General features: G+C 41.2%; 1 protein-coding gene across 1 annotated transcript in view; it reads right to left on the bottom strand.

Moving 5' to 3' along the window:
* camsap2a (calmodulin regulated spectrin-associated protein family, member 2a) overlaps nucleotides 1–17,291 on the bottom strand; it is a 49,860-nt gene that overhangs the window by 16,326 nt on the left and 16,243 nt on the right. Inside the window, exons 3-6 of the mRNA XM_080505999.1 lie at nucleotides 12,567–12,728; nucleotides 10,526–10,609; nucleotides 1,572–1,713; nucleotides 615–754 (exon numbers count right to left, since the gene is read on the bottom strand). Coding sequence (XP_080362125.1) covers nucleotides 615–754; nucleotides 1,572–1,713; nucleotides 10,526–10,609; nucleotides 12,567–12,728 — 528 coding nt within the window. The remainder of the gene's footprint in view (nucleotides 1–614; nucleotides 755–1,571; nucleotides 1,714–10,525; nucleotides 10,610–12,566; nucleotides 12,729–17,291) is intronic.

Raw genomic sequence — 17,291 nt, 5'->3', positions numbered from 1 at the left:
CACCCATATTATTTCAAGAATAAAGACAATAAAGGAAGAAAAAAAGAAGATCCGAGTTTGAGCGCAGTGGCAGTAAAGAGAAGACACAGAAGGGTGACGACGTTAAATAACGTAACGATAAACAGAAGGAACTGAAGCCGGGGACAGCCCGTCTCAATGAGCTCTGCAGTCTCGTGGTTTGCGAAGACAGAAAGTTTGAAGTAAAAGTTATTTTTTCCTCAGCATGACTCACCACGGCGGCCAACGCTGCCGCTCGTTTCTCCTGTTCCAATTTCCCCTTTTGAATGAAAACCACACCATATGGGCTTCGGATTTGTTTTGTCCTAAAAACCTGGAAACGGATCTCCAGTGTTTGGGCTTAACTTTGTGATTCTGAGCCAGTGTTCATAAATGCAGCCGTTACTTTCAATTCAATTAGTATTTTCTGCCATTGCTTAGGAGATTAAGGTGTGATTGATCTTTAAAGCACAGCATTGAATATTGCACACACTGAGCAATTGAAAGGCTTGCAGCATCAACCAACCAAGCAACACACAATAACAATAATAATACTTGGTGATATAAGAAGCGAGGCCGTCATTTTCATATGAAATGTAGTGAGACTGGAGCAGTACCTTGAGGGTGGATGAGGCGTAGAGCATGTCCTCCAGGCTGAAGTGGCAGCAGCTGTTCAGGTTGTCCTTGCAGAAGTCTTGGATGAGCTGCAGGTTGTACAGTCGGTCGGCCAGACTCATGTTCTCCTTCAGACAGACGCCTGGCGGGGCAGAGCAAGCCATCATGTGTCGGTCAGTGTGGCGCCACTAACGACTAAAGTTGGTTGGTCAACGGCCACCTCAGTGAATTTTACTGCGCTGATGGTGATTGTTTAAGATCCCAGATGGATGAGGTGTGTTCCAAACAATTCTGTGTCTCCTTTAAAAAGACATAGAAACAGGCCAGGGTGCTCAAGAGTCTCAGGATTGTGACCGACCGCGACAGCAGTTTGACTTAATGAAGAACTGGGCAGAGCTAAAAGGTCGATTGTCATTCAGAGAGAACAATGTTGACTGATGAATCCTTTATCTCAGTGTTTAATCAGCTGATGTGTTTAACTGTGTATGAGATTGTGTTTGTATGCGAGACCCGTCAACATTTCTAATCAGCAGTGTGATGTAATTATGTTACACCTATTGTTGTTGTTTTTGATTTTTCATCCATTTATTACACTCTAAACATAAATAACGTCAGAATGACAATCTTTATCAAGGTTTGCTGCTCTATCACAGGACTCACGCAGTAAGAAAATGATCATGTACACTCCTTCTTATGAGCAATTCGATGTTATCAAACACGCTTAAAAAGCATGTCTTTGGATTTTAGGAGGAAGTTGTCCCGTCATCAGAACATCGACAGTAAACACAGGAAGAACATGATAAAAGCCCAACAAGTAAACCTGGGTCTCCTCACTGTTTTTAAAGCGCTCGTCAAACACTCGCCATGTAGAAAAGCGATCACTTTTACTGCTCTCCCAGTACTCTGCTTTTCAGCTTTAAACCAATACGCACAGTAATTCTGTTTTCTCTGCTTCTTACCGTCCAGGGGAAGCAGGTGAGGGCAGTAGAAATGCATCAGTGCACCCAGGGCTGAGCCGTCTGAGCTGTCTTTCAGGAGATTGTCCACTTGGGGGATCCAAGGAGCCGGCTGGGTGAAGGCCTGTTCCTTTCTGTAGCGAGCCTGTGGAACGAAAAGATCCGGTCAACGACATTGAATTGTGCAGAATTACTTTGCCTGCATGGTTTGATTAGATCCGCTCATGTATGAGGGTAAACGAGTGGCTCTGGAGCCTTCCTGCATAGAACGTTTCAATTCCATTAAGGGACACTCAATAGTAAAAGTGTTGAAAATTACAATACTGTAGTTACAGGGATGTGCAGAGCAGAAAATGACGACCTACAGGTGAAGGCTGGATCAGTGAGCTGCCAAATACTCCTGAAATTAACATTTATTTTTCTAATAGTTCTTGACATCTCTTATGATTCCACTGATGAGCGCCTCATCATTATCAAGAACAAGGGAAATAAGGAATCATATAGTTTAAGAGTCCAAGGATGGATTTTGAGTACACAATGTCCTATTCTCCCACGAAGGACAATCAACATATTTCCTCAATCTTTGTCACACGTTCTACATTTATTTTTAGTTTTTAGTCTATACATAACCTCACACGGACAAAGCACAATACGTGACTTTGTGAGTCCAAAACAAAAGAAACTAAAAGAAAGAGAGGACATGCGTTCAACAAGCGGATGGAAACGTGATCACAGACAGAAAGCGGTGCATCATCACGATGGACAGAAGTATGTAATTGACTTACAGGCACAAGCTTCATGTACCACTTGGTTGGAGACTGCAGCAGCACAGAAAAAGAAAAGAAAAGAAAGACGACACGACACAGATACACAGAAAAATACCCGTTAGTGAGATTAGTAGAAACAGGATTAGCATTACAGAGAAAGACATGACAGGTGGGACCAAACGGGAAGGACACCTTCCCTTATTCTGTTGTTGTGCGTCCCACTCAACTGAAATAATCCCAAAATCATGTTTAGTGTGGAATTTAGTTTTCAGTGTTAAAGGCTTAACTTTCAGAAGAGGAGCTGGATTAGTGCAAACAAATACGGGCCACTTTGTTGTTCATAATCACAATTTCCTCTGAATAATAGGAGAATTGGAAATAGGCTGTTTAAACTTTCCTTTGAAGTCAGAGTGAAGCAAACCATTTGTTTTTAAATGTGAGGATTAGAGAATGTATTCATGACAGAAAAAGGCCGTGACGTGACGTACTAGTTTCTGGGATCAGATCACTGCAGTGTTTCATTAGCTGAAAGTTTATTTATCTAAAACAAAGAGCTGATGAGACACGAACCATAGTTTTGAGCTGCATGATACAAAACCAATCAGTATATCTCATGACTGTGAGTTCCTGCTTAATGCAGCTGATCCCACCATTTACCCCCGGGGCAAAACCAGGCACTGATAGTGTGTGTCCATGGATTACTCTCAGTTAATGCCTGCGCGTTCATTTTAAACTCAGCAGTTCTGATGCTGCATTACAACATTGTTTCAGCTTTTTCTGCAGAGTTTTAGGATTTTCACACACAATTTTACAATAGTATATATTCTTAGAATAGTCTTTGAAATTAATGATCACTGGCTCAGTGATTATTAGCATAGATAGTTGTAGTGCAACAAACTCAGGGCGCATATTTTAAGGCGTTTGGGACAAATTCCTTTATTAAAAAAAGAGGATATGACACTGATGTAGGAAATACTCTGACTTGAAATTCCATCCGGTCTCTTGCAAAAGGTTACATTTAAACCTTGATACACTTTTATTACTGCATTCTTATTGTTGGGCCACTTCAGAACACCCTTTCAATAAACACTGCTTGCTGGCATTCCAAACATGTGGGAAATGTATTGACCTTAAAGTAGACAAGTAATAAACTCCAGTATGCAGACACTTCCTTTTGAATTTCCTTTCAAAATGCATTTCAATCAACTCAAACACACGCACACGCACACGCACACGCACACACACACGATATATTCAAACACAAGACAGCATCTTTGGTTAAACCAAAGTCTACCAGTTTAACTTAGTGACTTGAATTTAAATCTAAAAAAAAGAATTTGAGAGCTAGATTTAAATCTTCTTTCGACTGAACACAACACTGTCACAAGCAGACAGTAACTGTGTTCAACCATAAAAAGGAATCCAAGACTTGCCTTACTTTTCCCCCCAAAATGTGGAGAATCCGGTGAAAATCATCTGAAGAACCTTTAATTGCTCATTGTGGCGTGGCGTTCATTTGCAAAACTTAGATAAACAACATTCCCGCTGCATAAATGTGGCCGTCAGCTTCTCAGTGACGATGTGAGCCGATCCCACCAGGGGAGCGGCTTCCCTCAGCTAGCAGCTAATTCCCACGCTACCAGGAAGCATCAAAGACCCAGAATGTAAGTGCCACTCAGAGCGGCTGGCAAGTCCTCAACTTCAAAGGGAAGCAGTGACTTGTGAGAAACTGCAGCCGCTTTGTACTGGAACTGTCAAAACAAGAATTCGAGGCAACACGAGGATAAGAAGATCAATAGTCACTTTCTTGGGTTCCCCGTCATTTGATTAACGTCACACCTCTTTTGGAAGCACTTTTGAGGAGCGTACCTGGTGGAATGTAATCTGCAGTGTATTTGTCAGTCTGTATCTGTGTGTGACCGGCGGCTCTTTGAAAGACAGCAAAGCTGCTCAGAAACCGTTTGGGGATAGAAGTAAAACAATATTCGCACGACAACAAATTTATGCGATTTTATTATAGAGTATATATAAGTTTCTGCCCGCTTCAATTTTGCTTTACCATATTTTCCACACTATAAGGTGCACCGGAGTATAAGGCGCACCTACATCAATTGACATAATTTACAACTTTGTTCGTATATAAGGCGCACCGCACTATAAGGCGCATGCAATAGACCAGTGGTCAGCAACCTTTATAGCTCAAAGCCATTAGGTTATATTTTCCACTGATTCTAACACCCAGAGAGGTGCACACACTTTATTTTGATAGTCCTACCTGCAGCCTATGCCAGGACGACACTACACACAAAACCTTCTGCACTGCTGGTTGACAACTTACAACTACCGGTAATAAACTAAACTACATGAACTAAGCAACAAAAACACAACACAACACAATTATTACCGACACCACAAGCCAAATAGAACCCCCAATAATTGCATTTAAAACACCACAAACAGCTGCAATGAATTATGGGAGTTTCTATCGGCTGCACTGAGGAGCTCAGGATGAATTTGTCGCTGCAAGGCATGGTGTCCCATCATGCCTTGCAGCGACAAATTCATGTTTTGTGTTGTTGGAGGTTATTGTGGGTTTTTGTTGGGCTTGGTGTTGTGTTGATTGTGTTTATGCTGTGTTTTTGTTCCCCAGTTTAGGGAGTCATTATTTCATCTAGTTTATTTTGGTTTGTTAGAATGTTGGTGTGCAACCATGAGTGATGAATGTGTTGTGTGGAGTGTCGTCCGGGTGCGAAGTTAGAGTTGTCAAAATAAAAGCTTCTGGTTGTTCAGCTGTCAAATAGCAGTCTCGAGTAGAGCAATTCTTCCATATATAAGGCGCACCGGGCTATAAGGTGCACTGGCAGCTTTTGAGAAAATTTGAGGTATTTAGGTGCGCTTTATAGGGCGGAAAATATGGTACTTGAGTTTAATTTTAGATCTGTAAAGACCCACATTGCAACTTTGCTCTTCTATGAGCAGAAAGGAACATCTTGTTTCATATGGCCACTTCCCAACTGTTTTAGTCGTCCTCGAAATGCTGCCGAGCGTCTTTTCACCGATCAGTCGTTTATTTCTGCAGTAATAAATAATTGGTCGACATGTTCATGGGCTTAGCCGCAATAAGTTGAGTATTTGCAGATGGAAATTAGAGAGCTGGAGAGGGACGGATCGAAATCCTGTGCTCTTTCATTGGCTTTCATTTCATGACCAGACAAAGTCACTGCAGACCCACAGGCTAACGCAGACATGCGTACAATTGTTATCGAGGGGCCTGCGAACTCTCGGACAGTCAAGGCTACGTTAAGGACACTCAATATGAAATTGTTTCAGTTACAAATAGTGTTTTTAACTGTCTTGTTTTGATCACGTTCTTCATACCAGTTTCAAGAAATGTTCAGCAATATGTGCAAAAGAGGCTGTATTATCCTGATGGTTTCTTAGAGCTGATGTCGTGGTCGCGCTCTTGAAAGATATTTCACCAGGAATGTCTGTGATCCAAATGAAAATGCAGAAAAGGTGAGTCGGGTGTTTTACTAACAGAAGATTAGTTTGCTGTCGGGATATTCTGAAGTCAAATCCCACTTCTTTGGTTAGAAAGTAACTTTTTTTAAAGTGTGGGAAAATTACGAGGAACAAACTGTGAAAAGTCATTTACTTGACCCCCCCAGAGCTTTTCTTTGTTGCGGCCCCCTCTACTAATCTTTCTCGTATCCCCCAGAGGAGCCCTGCAAGCCTCCACTTGAAGAGAGACTAAACAATTGATTAAAATTACAGATTGGAGATTCTTGGTGCAGAACGGGGTGACACGAACTGTTAATTCCAACCGACAAATCCACCAATCAAACCCCCGAGGAGAGGCGAAGCTCCACTCTATCATCTCCTTATAGCAGAGCACACACATGCCTGGAAAGTGCATGGGCTTCTTATTCATGTGTGTTTTTACATCTGTGCATCGCGGCCAAAACAATCATCCTCTCGTCCCGACATGTCCAGCAGTTCTCAGCTCTTGCCACTTCAAAGGATTAGTCCGGCCTTCTTCTGTCCTGATGCTGCGTCAGCATTTCCCTCCACCCTCCATTCTCAACGCAATGCAAGACGCCAAGACACAGTTTCCCTGCTGAGTTACACGGCGCCGTCCACAAAGGGGAGGTGTCTCTCTGTCTCTCTGTCTGTCTGACAGAGTCTGCCTGCGTGACTCACACTGCAGTCATACAGCAAAGACAGAATGAGGGGGAAGTGTGGGGAGTGATAGAAGGATCGGGGAAGGATGGTTGAAGCTCCTAGACAGCGGAAATAAACATGGGCATGTTTTTGTTTGTCTTTTTTGCATATTTGTGCAGCTCGATTTTAAAAATAAATCAGCCCATCTAATAAAGTTATACTTTTTCCTGCTCCCCTTTTCGAACATGTAACACAAATATAGTAACATTGGAAATTGGATTGTGTGTCCAGTGATCTCTGGATTACTCATTTGGATGTCTCTCTTTTTTTTTTTTATTCATTCTGTTCTCTTCTATTTTTATTTTTTGTACTTGTTCAGAAATAAACAAATACACAAACAACCTACCAAACAAAGAAATAAACACATCACCTATGTGTAACAGAATGGTTCTGCAAAACACTTAATCATCTTTGCTTCAAATCTCATTGAATACAAAACTTACTGTTACTTACTACAAAATCCAGAAAATGATTGAAACGACAGAGCAGATGCATACATGCGGACAGCAGTTAACATGAATTTGGACGTCTGCAGCAGAGTGACTGATTTTTACCAACGCTGAAATGGGAACAATGTCAGCCATGAGCAAGAGAGCGACATCACTCCATTGCATATTGTCACCGGCACTGATCCGCATGAGCTGCCCAGAGGTTACAGAAGAGGATGTTAACAAAGAGCCAAATCTACATCCTGAGGGCAAAATAAATGGACGTGCTATCATGTAATAAGCAGAATTTGCGCCGTATATGACACAGTCAGTCAGCGACTTCACCACAAAAAAAGTTTAAACTTAAGTCATCGGGTTTGAGAAAGAAGCTGCCAGTTCAACAAGCATATAAAAAAAAAAAAAAAAAAAAAAAGTGATGATGCTTTTCGATTCAACTCTGGTAGAGTATGTGTCCTCCTTTGTGTTGGAGATGAAATGTTCAGTGCTGCGTCTGCACACTGACTCGTCAGATCAGCCTCAAACACACGCACGCACACACACACACACACACATGCGCACGCACAGACACACACAAAGCCTCCATCCACTTTCTGCAGGCTAAAACATACACAACATTGGGTTATGATTTTTTCCCCCATGGATAAACTTTCTAACTTGCAGAACATCTGGACCACAAAAGCATCAAACGCTACACTGACAGTGTTGACTCGCGCAGTAAGTCTGCCTGACAAGACCTGTGGTAGAAATGAAGCTTGTAAAGGGAGGAATGGCAGATATAAGAAGGGTTGGAGAAAAGCCTCAGGAGTTCAGTAGAGATCAAAACCAGGGCAACACAGAAATGTGGCGAATTAAATTAGCAAGAGAAAAGAGGGAGGATTGAGTGGCTGAGGGATGCAGAGCAGAGCATTTTCATGGTTGCTGAACGTGTGTTGAGGGTTTTTTTTGACTTTCAGGGGTCAGTAAAACTCGCTGGCGATGCATAATGGATGATGGTAGAAGAAGCAAAGCATGAAGGGTGAAGATGGAGGTGAATACATGAGTGACATCATCCATACACACCCTCCCCTCGTCTCTCATATCTCATCACTGCACTCAGCGAAGATGCAGAGTCAGTTCTTACTTTTGCTGCAGCATCACAATAATAACTACTCGGTGCACAGTAAAAAGAGTTTTGTGCCACAGTGTCATTTAGACACTTCACAAACCTGAAGAAGCTACAATTACAAGATATTTCAGATGTATCACTACGACAACATGAGTTTTCAGAATAAAGAAGCCTCAAAGTGCTATAAAATCAGAGTGGCTGAAATTGAATCAACTCTGGAGCAGTTGATGCCCTTTTTGCCACAATACGAGCAGCAGACGAGCCAAAACGTCTTATTTAATACCCGAGACTGCTTCTGTAGCCGGAACACGTCCAGCAAATTTGACAGACTGGGATTTAGGCCAACTTTTATCAAAGAAAGTGTTTTAGAATATAGACGGCTTCTATTTGTGTGTAGTCAATGTGGACAGCTGGTTCACAGTAGAAGAGCTACGGTGACGGGAGAATGGATTAAACTCGCTCATGAGAATGTTGACAGGAGCGTCCCAGGAGAGGCTGCGATGCTTTGGACACGGAGCGGACCGGCTACGAGACCCTTACTTCAACTCTGTCCATAGCTGAGAGGAGAAAGTGTGTGTCAACACTGAAATGTTCAGTTTTGTTTGCAGTGTGGGCTCGTCTTCCAGACGGCCTGCTATATCGGTCTGCACGGATACATGCAGCGGATTTCTGTTGGTTTCGACTCCCTGTTATTACCTTTTCTTCACTTTCTGTACGTCGTCTTTTATTACATATGCTGACTTGTGGAGAAAGGGTTACCATTAGAGGACACGATATCTCTCTTTTTTTTTTTATTGAGCCTTGACTGAATTGGAGGAAGTGAACTCGCCACGGGCCAAAATATTGCTTAATAAAACAGAGATTAACAAAACCAATTCAGCTACCCTGGCAACCACATAACAGCTTTTATATTTCTTACATAACGTTGCATAGTATTTGAGAAATGAATCAATGTTGTGACCATGCGCTCCAACATGGCAACACACACACACAAAAAAAAACACCAAACAAAGTTCATTAAGTCTCCTGCCATGTTGTTTTGAAGGCAGTTAGGGGTTTGATTCCTGGGGAAATAAATCACCTTGCAACTTGCCAGGTTTGTCCACCTTTGTCTGTCTACATCAAAGAGTTTGGTTCTATTGTTGGTAACACTTCCCCCACCTAAACCACAGGCTGAATGTACATCTTGCACTGACTGCACTTGTAGGTTTTCAGCCTAAAAGGATTTCAATCTTTTAAACCTTCAAGCCAATTTCTGGTCATTTGTCACATCGATGCTTTGGTTTGTTTGGAAACAGTTGGATGTTTCATGATGACAAATCACATTTATATCAACTAACATGTCCTTCAATCACTGCACATGTTTGCCACGACACACCATCTCGTATCGGACAATAAACTCTACTGTGCGGTTTTATGACGGATCCCTCAGAAACGCGCTGCTCCATAGAGTTACGGAGAGAAACACATACCAGGCTTAATTCTCACAGAACAATGACATCATGTCACAGCTGGGGCATTAACATGCCGTCCAATTACACTTAAACATGTGGAAAGGAAATGCCGGGCATTAAACCATCAAAATACAACCCGCTATGAGCCACACTTGCCCATATTTACATGGATACAATTTTTTTTAGCTTCTTCTGTATTTCAAATGTAATGAGTTGAATTCGAAAACATTGCATATTGAATTTAGTGATGTAAATACAAAAAAAGTGATCAAATTGTATTTTGTAATCTAGTTGTTGAATGTATATATATATGTTAGCTTCCAGGTACTTTAATTCCACCAGTGAGTGTGTGAATGTGATTTAGTAAAAGTAATATTGCAAACAGCAATAATAATAAAAAAAAAAAAAGATATTTCACAGACACAAAACACGCAGGGCACACAAGGATGTGTTGGAGAATTCTAAATTGTCGCTGATGGTGGGCATGGTTATATAACAGATTTGTCCTTTGGGCCAGACCCTGAACGTTGGTGACCTCCCACTAAATGACTGCTGGACTAATCAGACTGGAGGTTCGGGCACAAACGGAGCGACTGAGGCATGTCGAGTTGTCGAGTTGGATTGTGATGTGATTACAGCATTGTGATGTTGGAGCTGTAACCTTGGATTTGCTCTTTTTGTGATTCAATACATACAGATTCAGGTGAGTCCAACGCTCAGACACTTTGAAAGTGAGATCTTCCCTCAATGTTTGCAGTTTGAACAGCTTAAGTTCTGCTGGGGAATTCGCTCGCGGGCTTTACAGTGACTCAGACGTCCGAGACAAGTGTCTGTCAGTCGAAAAGGCAAACGTGGTAAATCTATTAAGTGAAGCCAAGGATTTCACTGAGAGCGAATCTGTCCGTCAAACGTATAAGATGTTTGTGTGTGTTGTTTGTGGTTATGCTGGTAAATGACTCACCCGAGGACTCCCGGCTGTCTCAGCACCCTGCGTTTCCTTCTTCCTCTGCTCCTGAGCTACAATATCTTTCAGATATTCATTGACCTGAAAGAGAGCACACACTTGAGCTTCGCTATGATGACACATTCATTGAGTTGAGGTATGTTGGATTCAGGGAGAAACTTAGAAGGGGAAAAAAAAATACATTAAAACGCTTTCTCACTGGGAAGTTATGGCCCTAAAAATTCTTTATTATGTGGGTTAAAAAAAAAAAAACATCAATGCACTTTATTTGCCTGCCCCGCCTTCTTAGCAAGATATGCTCCAAAGCAAAAAGTGAAAACAGCCTTTTCATGCCTTTACCAGCCGTATTATCTTCATATGCATCATTTTAATATCACATGTGAGTGATTACAACTTGTTTGTCCATTGCGATGCGCTTGTCCACTGTGTCTTCTTACCATATGAACACTCTTAAATGAAAAAAAAAAAAGTTTTCAACTGTGTGAACATGCCTTGTGGACATTTGGGAACAGAAGTGACCCATGACAACTTGTATATCTCAAATACGAAACGTCACACCTGTGTTTGGTTTCATTACTAAACATGAGGGGCCACGGTTGCTTTTAAATGGTTGGTTATTGAAATTGAAATTTATTAGCAGCGGTTAAACATTTCCAGCCAGTATAGCATGCAACCTGAAAAAACAAAAACGAAAGAAAACACTTCATTCACCCTGATCATGACGAAGAAGTCAGACTGTGATTGTACTTTATTGCGTGCATGTTTCAACTATTTTCCCCTCGCAACACAACATGAATCTACAAAACAGGAATATCATGACCTCATTTTTAGGTGAGTATTTGCAGTTTGTATTCATAAATGAAGTCAAGTGGAGGAGAGTTGTGTTCATTTCAATCAAGCCTAACTATTATTATTATTTTTTTTTTTTTGTCGATTTAAGATTCAAGCAAATGGACACGGAGAAACGTAGATCCATACTGGCGAGTGGCCTCAAACAGAGAGCCATATGTCTGACCAGTAGGACACCATGACCACACCTCCTGTCAGCTATTGTCTTGTGTGTGCATGTGTGTGTTTGCACGCGCGCGTGTGTGTGTGTGTGTGTGTGTGTGTGCTGCTCAGCTCAGAGCTGGCAGAAACCCAGCATTCCTACTAAAAGAATGTAAACAGACCGAGCAGTGTAGTACTGCATTGAGGAGTCCCAGCCATCTGTTTAAGTGGACCATTCAGCCTATTGGCACTTCAAAACTGAAAAATCCTCATTTGGACAGCACATGGTCGCGTGTAATGAAGTTGGCTTATTATATGTTTTTGTGAATATTTGGTAGCTCTTGAAGTGAATCCATATGGGATATGTGTGACATGCACTAAACCGTATCATATATGACGGGTCGTGTATGATCCATTTCTTGTCGTATTGAAATAATATGCCAAGTTAGCCACACATTTTTAAAGTTGAATAAAAAAAAAAAAAAGTTTTTTGATACAATATGAATAAATTGAAAGATCCCTTTGTTGCATTTGAACACAATCTTGTATCTTGTGTATTGCACATTGGAAAGATGAACAGCTGAGAAGTGGATAAGGTCCAAAATACTAACCAATAAAGTCTTCAGACCTGTTTTTGTACCACATCTTTAATAATACTTAAAGCCATACTGACTTTAGCGCACTAGCATAAAGCAAATACTAAACCTGAAAAAAACCCAAAAAACAACACAGCTGATAATTTCACCAGATGGGATGAACAAATTGTCTACAGTCTGGTGAACTGCTGTAAATACTTGCAAAGGCATTAAAAATAGGATCGTCTCACATCCGTCGCGCCAGCAAGATGTTTCACACGTGCCTCCAAGACAAAGTCGTGTATGTGGAGCAGAATTCATCATATTTAGGACAGTGATTCGAGTGTAATCTCCAATTTCACTTTCCAACATCACAACTCATAGTTCAAGCTTCCTTTTTGGTAAAAAGCTCCTGAAGCAGATTCTCTACAGGAACGTGTGTGCAGTATGAGCAACAGGGAACTATTACACACCTTGTTGACCCAGGTGGTCACTGTGTCTTCTGTGTCGTAAGGCGTCTCCACCTCAGGGTCGCAGGATGAAAACTGGCGAATGCAAGCCATCACCTTCTCCACATGGACAGTCTCCACCGTGTAGGCCATCATCAGAGTGTCAATCATCGCCAGGTGGGCGCTCTGGAAAAGGAAACACAGTATTAAAGGGTGCAAAACAAAGCTGTGCTTCGAGTGCAGCTACGGCTGAATCCACAGATTCCACAGACTACTGTATAGATACAGTAGTTTACGGGCTCAGTCTGTTGTCGTGTCAAAACACGGAGAGGCCTATCCATTCCCTTAAGTACTGTTAGGCAAATTAAATACTGTATTGGACTCGGTATCATAAATACATCCATAAGGGACACTGCAGTAAAAGAAGTTCAATGAAACGCATGAGGACGAGGGAGCAAAATAAGAATCGGCCAATAAGAGTCTGGGGAATACTTTGGATATGAATAATTTTTAAAATGTTTCATAAGGCTCGTAGAAAGCTGAAAGGACATAAAAGTACGTACATGAAACAAAATAAAAGCATTTCATAAAAGTACTGCAACTTAAACATGTTTTGTTTTTAGCTAGGAGGGTATAAATAAACGAGTGATGTTACACATTCAATATGTAGTAAATCCAATATATAGATATAGATATAGATATAGATATATATATATAGAGAGAGAATTTGACCATTTGTATTGCTGCCATATTCTTCAATAATTTTCAATTATTTATCATATTTTATTCAATTCCATTTCATTCCAATTCATTTTTGCTCAGCTTTCCTTGTGTTTTTCATTTAATTGACGTTGCTCATTTGGCTTTTAAAACACATTTTCTTCCAGTTTTAGTTCACTCAAATAAAACTGGGGAAATCACTTTCTTTTCATATGTTAAGTTTTCTGTAACTTCAGAAATGTTTTGTTCCCGAGATCGCTATGGAAAAATGTCCTATATGGGCAGTGAGGTTTAAGAAAGTTAATGCACGTATGCAGGCGTAAAGATGTGAGTGATTTTGTTAAGGATCGAATTGTGACAGCTTAGAGCAGAATCTCCAAAACTACAGCTGTTGATGCTCCTTTCTGCAGCGGTCAGTATTGATGAAATCGGACCATTGAAGGAAACTTAAGAGACTTGGCAACAGGGCGACTGAGGGTCATTCATGCATGTGGCCCCAGCAAGGTCTCATTACCTGCGATGTCTCAATATCTGGGACACGTATCACAGAGATGTACAGAGGGGCTCCGAGCCTCACTTCAAACTGGTTTCTTGTACATGTCGGTGAGAACACTGTCTGCACCAGAACTCAGCTCAGCACAGCATCTTTGGAATGTGGTGGACCAGGAGATTCACATCATGGACACAAACCTGCAGAAACTAGGTCATTGTAACATGAAAGAACAGAGCGACATCCCTCAGGAATGTTTGTGGTCGAATGCAGCCCACCAAGGCAAAAAGGAAACCAATTCTTTGGTAGCTTGGATAGAATTTAAATACTGAAAAATAACTAGTCGGGATTAACTAACTGTGTTACATCACAAATATGACTTGATACGAGTGAAAAGTCTACATCTTTGTCATAGTTCAACATTGATAAAATACGTTTATATATTTGCCTTCTCTCAGTTTACGACACTCTTGAATACGAAATGGAAGGCTTTTGTTCTGAACCCAATGTATATATTTTTTTAACAACACAATATCTGGAACTGTGCAGGACTGTACGAATAATCGACTTATAAACTCAAAATAACCAGAATTATATATTAATGTACTAGCCCTTTTCTATAGTTGGAATATTGCACCTATATTTGTTTTATACACATTTCCCCACATCTCAGCACAGTAGGAAGTGCAAAATAGAGAATATCGTCTTACATTTACTCTCATATATGGGCAATTTGCAAAGCGGCAAAGAATGGATGAATTGCAAAAACATGTTGTTTTTATCATAGTCAAATTAGACATCATCACAGTCAGAAAGAATGTGTGTTAACACTTTCATTCTATTTAGCTGCTCTACTGACACATGATGAATCACTGACTCCAAATAGATGGACGGAGACAGAGAGAGAGAGAGGGAGAGAGAGAGAGAGAGAGACAGTACATCATCATAAATGATCATTATTAAGACTTGCTCTTGCATTTGACCATTTGTGTGAACTGTTGAGTAACGTTGCATCAGGGTGTGCTTTATTTCCCCCGTCTCTCGCAACCAGGCAGCAAACCAAACCCTTTTAATAACACGCTGCCGAGATGTGTGCTATTGGGAATCATTTAGCACGTCCAAACAAGATGATCCAAATGATCCAAATGATACCAACACGACTAAATGCATGCATGTAAACAAATGCTGTTATCAGGCTGCTGACTGTGGTTACGACTCTGGTTTCCATTTGCACAACAAAATGATCAATTCCGGGCAAAATGTCCTTGAATCTAATAAAGGCCAAGAGAGAAGTGTAAATCCTCAAAGGTCTTTCACGCACGCACACACTCTGTCTTCGTTTCCTTCCCACTGAGTAATTGAAGGATATTGATTTTGATCGGCTGTGGGTTGATGAGAGAAAATGTTAACAGGGAAAGTTAATCTTGTTTATTGGCCACAGACCTGGAGCCTCTAATGATACTGAATGACAACGAGCCATTGTGTGGGACCCGGAGGTCTGCGCTGGGCCAAGAGCTCCGTCCAACATTCACTTGCTTTCACTGAGACAATGAATATTTTATGAAGTGACAACATAACCGCACTCGGTAAGCAGAGGTAGCGTTTCAGTGAACCGTATGAACCACTGCCCCCGCAACCAAAATAAAAAACCCATCTCTGAAAAGTGTGAGATAGAAACAGAAAATAGAAACATTGAATGTATGAATAAAGAAGAAGCAGCACTGAGAATCCCTCCAGTTCAAACTCTCACCAGCTAAAGAGTTACAATAATACTTATGATTAGTGATAGTTTTAATAATAGTCTTTATTTTGAATGTCTATGATCATGTGTATCTGTTCAGTCTTTATCTTCTGTCAATGCCTCTAATGTTCGTCAGATTTTCATCCCTTGACGATAATAAAACTTGCACAGATGTAAATTCCTTACTCGCATTTTGATATAGTTTTAGGGATATACTGTGTCAAACAGTATATCCTTATATTTTCTAAGACAAAACACATACAATTTTTTGTTTTATCTAAACCAAACTCCCATCATTTAAAAATACAAAAATAAATGGATTACGGCTAAAATATTTCCGCGTGACTCCTGTCCCCAAGCATGGAGTTACTGAGCGAAGAGTTAACAATTAATGAGGCTGATGGAGTTCACTATCGCAGTCTAAGCGTTCTGAATGTAAAATCTTGCATCTCCACACTGTTTGTGTCATGCTCAACGTCGTCTTCAAACCCGTGTGCTTGTAGCGGCGGTACTGGGAGACGCTGTCCGAGATGGATGGTCAGTGAAGAATCAGCTGACCACGTGGAAGTGTCAGATGAAATTAAGGGGCCGACCGCACCATGAAACCGGTTCACCTAAACGTGCTGTTTTTGGCCTGTCATCCACATGAGGCGGTGCTTTAGAATTAGAAGTATGAAAACTGTTGTTTTTTTTTTGTTTTTTTTAAACACGGGCCCCAGACCAATTTTAAAACCCCGGCTCGTGGCAAAGTCGGCAAAGAGTCTGAGGAAAAAAGAAAACCCCCCCACCGCGGTCCGCAATGTCGTCAAAAAACCACAACAATCAGGGACCACAAGCTGCATAAAGCTACATGACGCTAGCAGCAGGAAGAGCGCAGCCAGAGGGAAAAAATGGACTTGAATGAAATAAATGAACATAAAAAACACAATTTCAACTGCAGAGACTACGCTGGGAGAACTCTGAACATGGCAATAGATCCAGTAAACTCTGAGCCAATCAGTTAAAAAGAAATAAAGAGGTGAGTCACGCAAGGAGGACCTGCACCTCAGACACGCTCCCGTTCTTCGCCTACAATTAATACGGATTAAACTATATAAACTCATTACTCAGCTTGTTATAACTCCAGAAAGATTTATAATTCTTCAGATCTCTCTTCAGAACATGGAGATGTGCATCGCAAACATCTATGGCCCAAATGTTGATGACCCTTCCTTCTATCACAACGTCTTCACCAGCCTCTCAACACACTGACAAAACACGTATCGTGGGAGGAGACCTCAACATAGCCCTCAATCCACAAATGGACAGTTAGTAAAGCAGCAAGTACCCGACACTGGGAATCGATCCTTTGCAACTGATGTCACATTTCCCATGAGCCTCTCCGATTCGCTTGGGCCCGCCATCTTTATGTACCCAGCTGCATAACAACAACAACAAGACATATTCAATTGCGGATTCCTGGGATTTTTCCCAAATGTATCAAGGACTAAGTGTTCCAGATAAAGCCAGGTAGTGTGCGGTGCGGTGGGGTTGACCCCTACAGCAATTTGTTAAAATTTGAGGACGATGTCAGGATGTGGCCGAGTGTAAATTACATGGACATCGTGAACTACAAGTTTTGTAACGGGGAGACAGACGAAGGCGCACAAAAGCCTCTCCGCATACAACTTTTTTGTGTCCAGACAGATGAGGAATATTGTCGTGAAAGAGACTCACAAACGAAGGAAAGTAATATTGGCCAAGGTAAGTAAACGTGACCTTATTTCCTACACTTGAGCCAGACACAGTGTATGACAAT

The sequence above is a fragment of the Blennius ocellaris genome, assembly GCF_963422515.1.
Source record: "Blennius ocellaris genome assembly, chromosome: 12".
NCBI classification, from domain to species: domain Eukaryota; kingdom Metazoa; phylum Chordata; class Actinopteri; order Blenniiformes; family Blenniidae; genus Blennius; species Blennius ocellaris.
The sequence above is the reverse complement of the archived record's forward strand: the minus strand, read 5'-3'. Positions and strand labels throughout refer to the sequence as shown.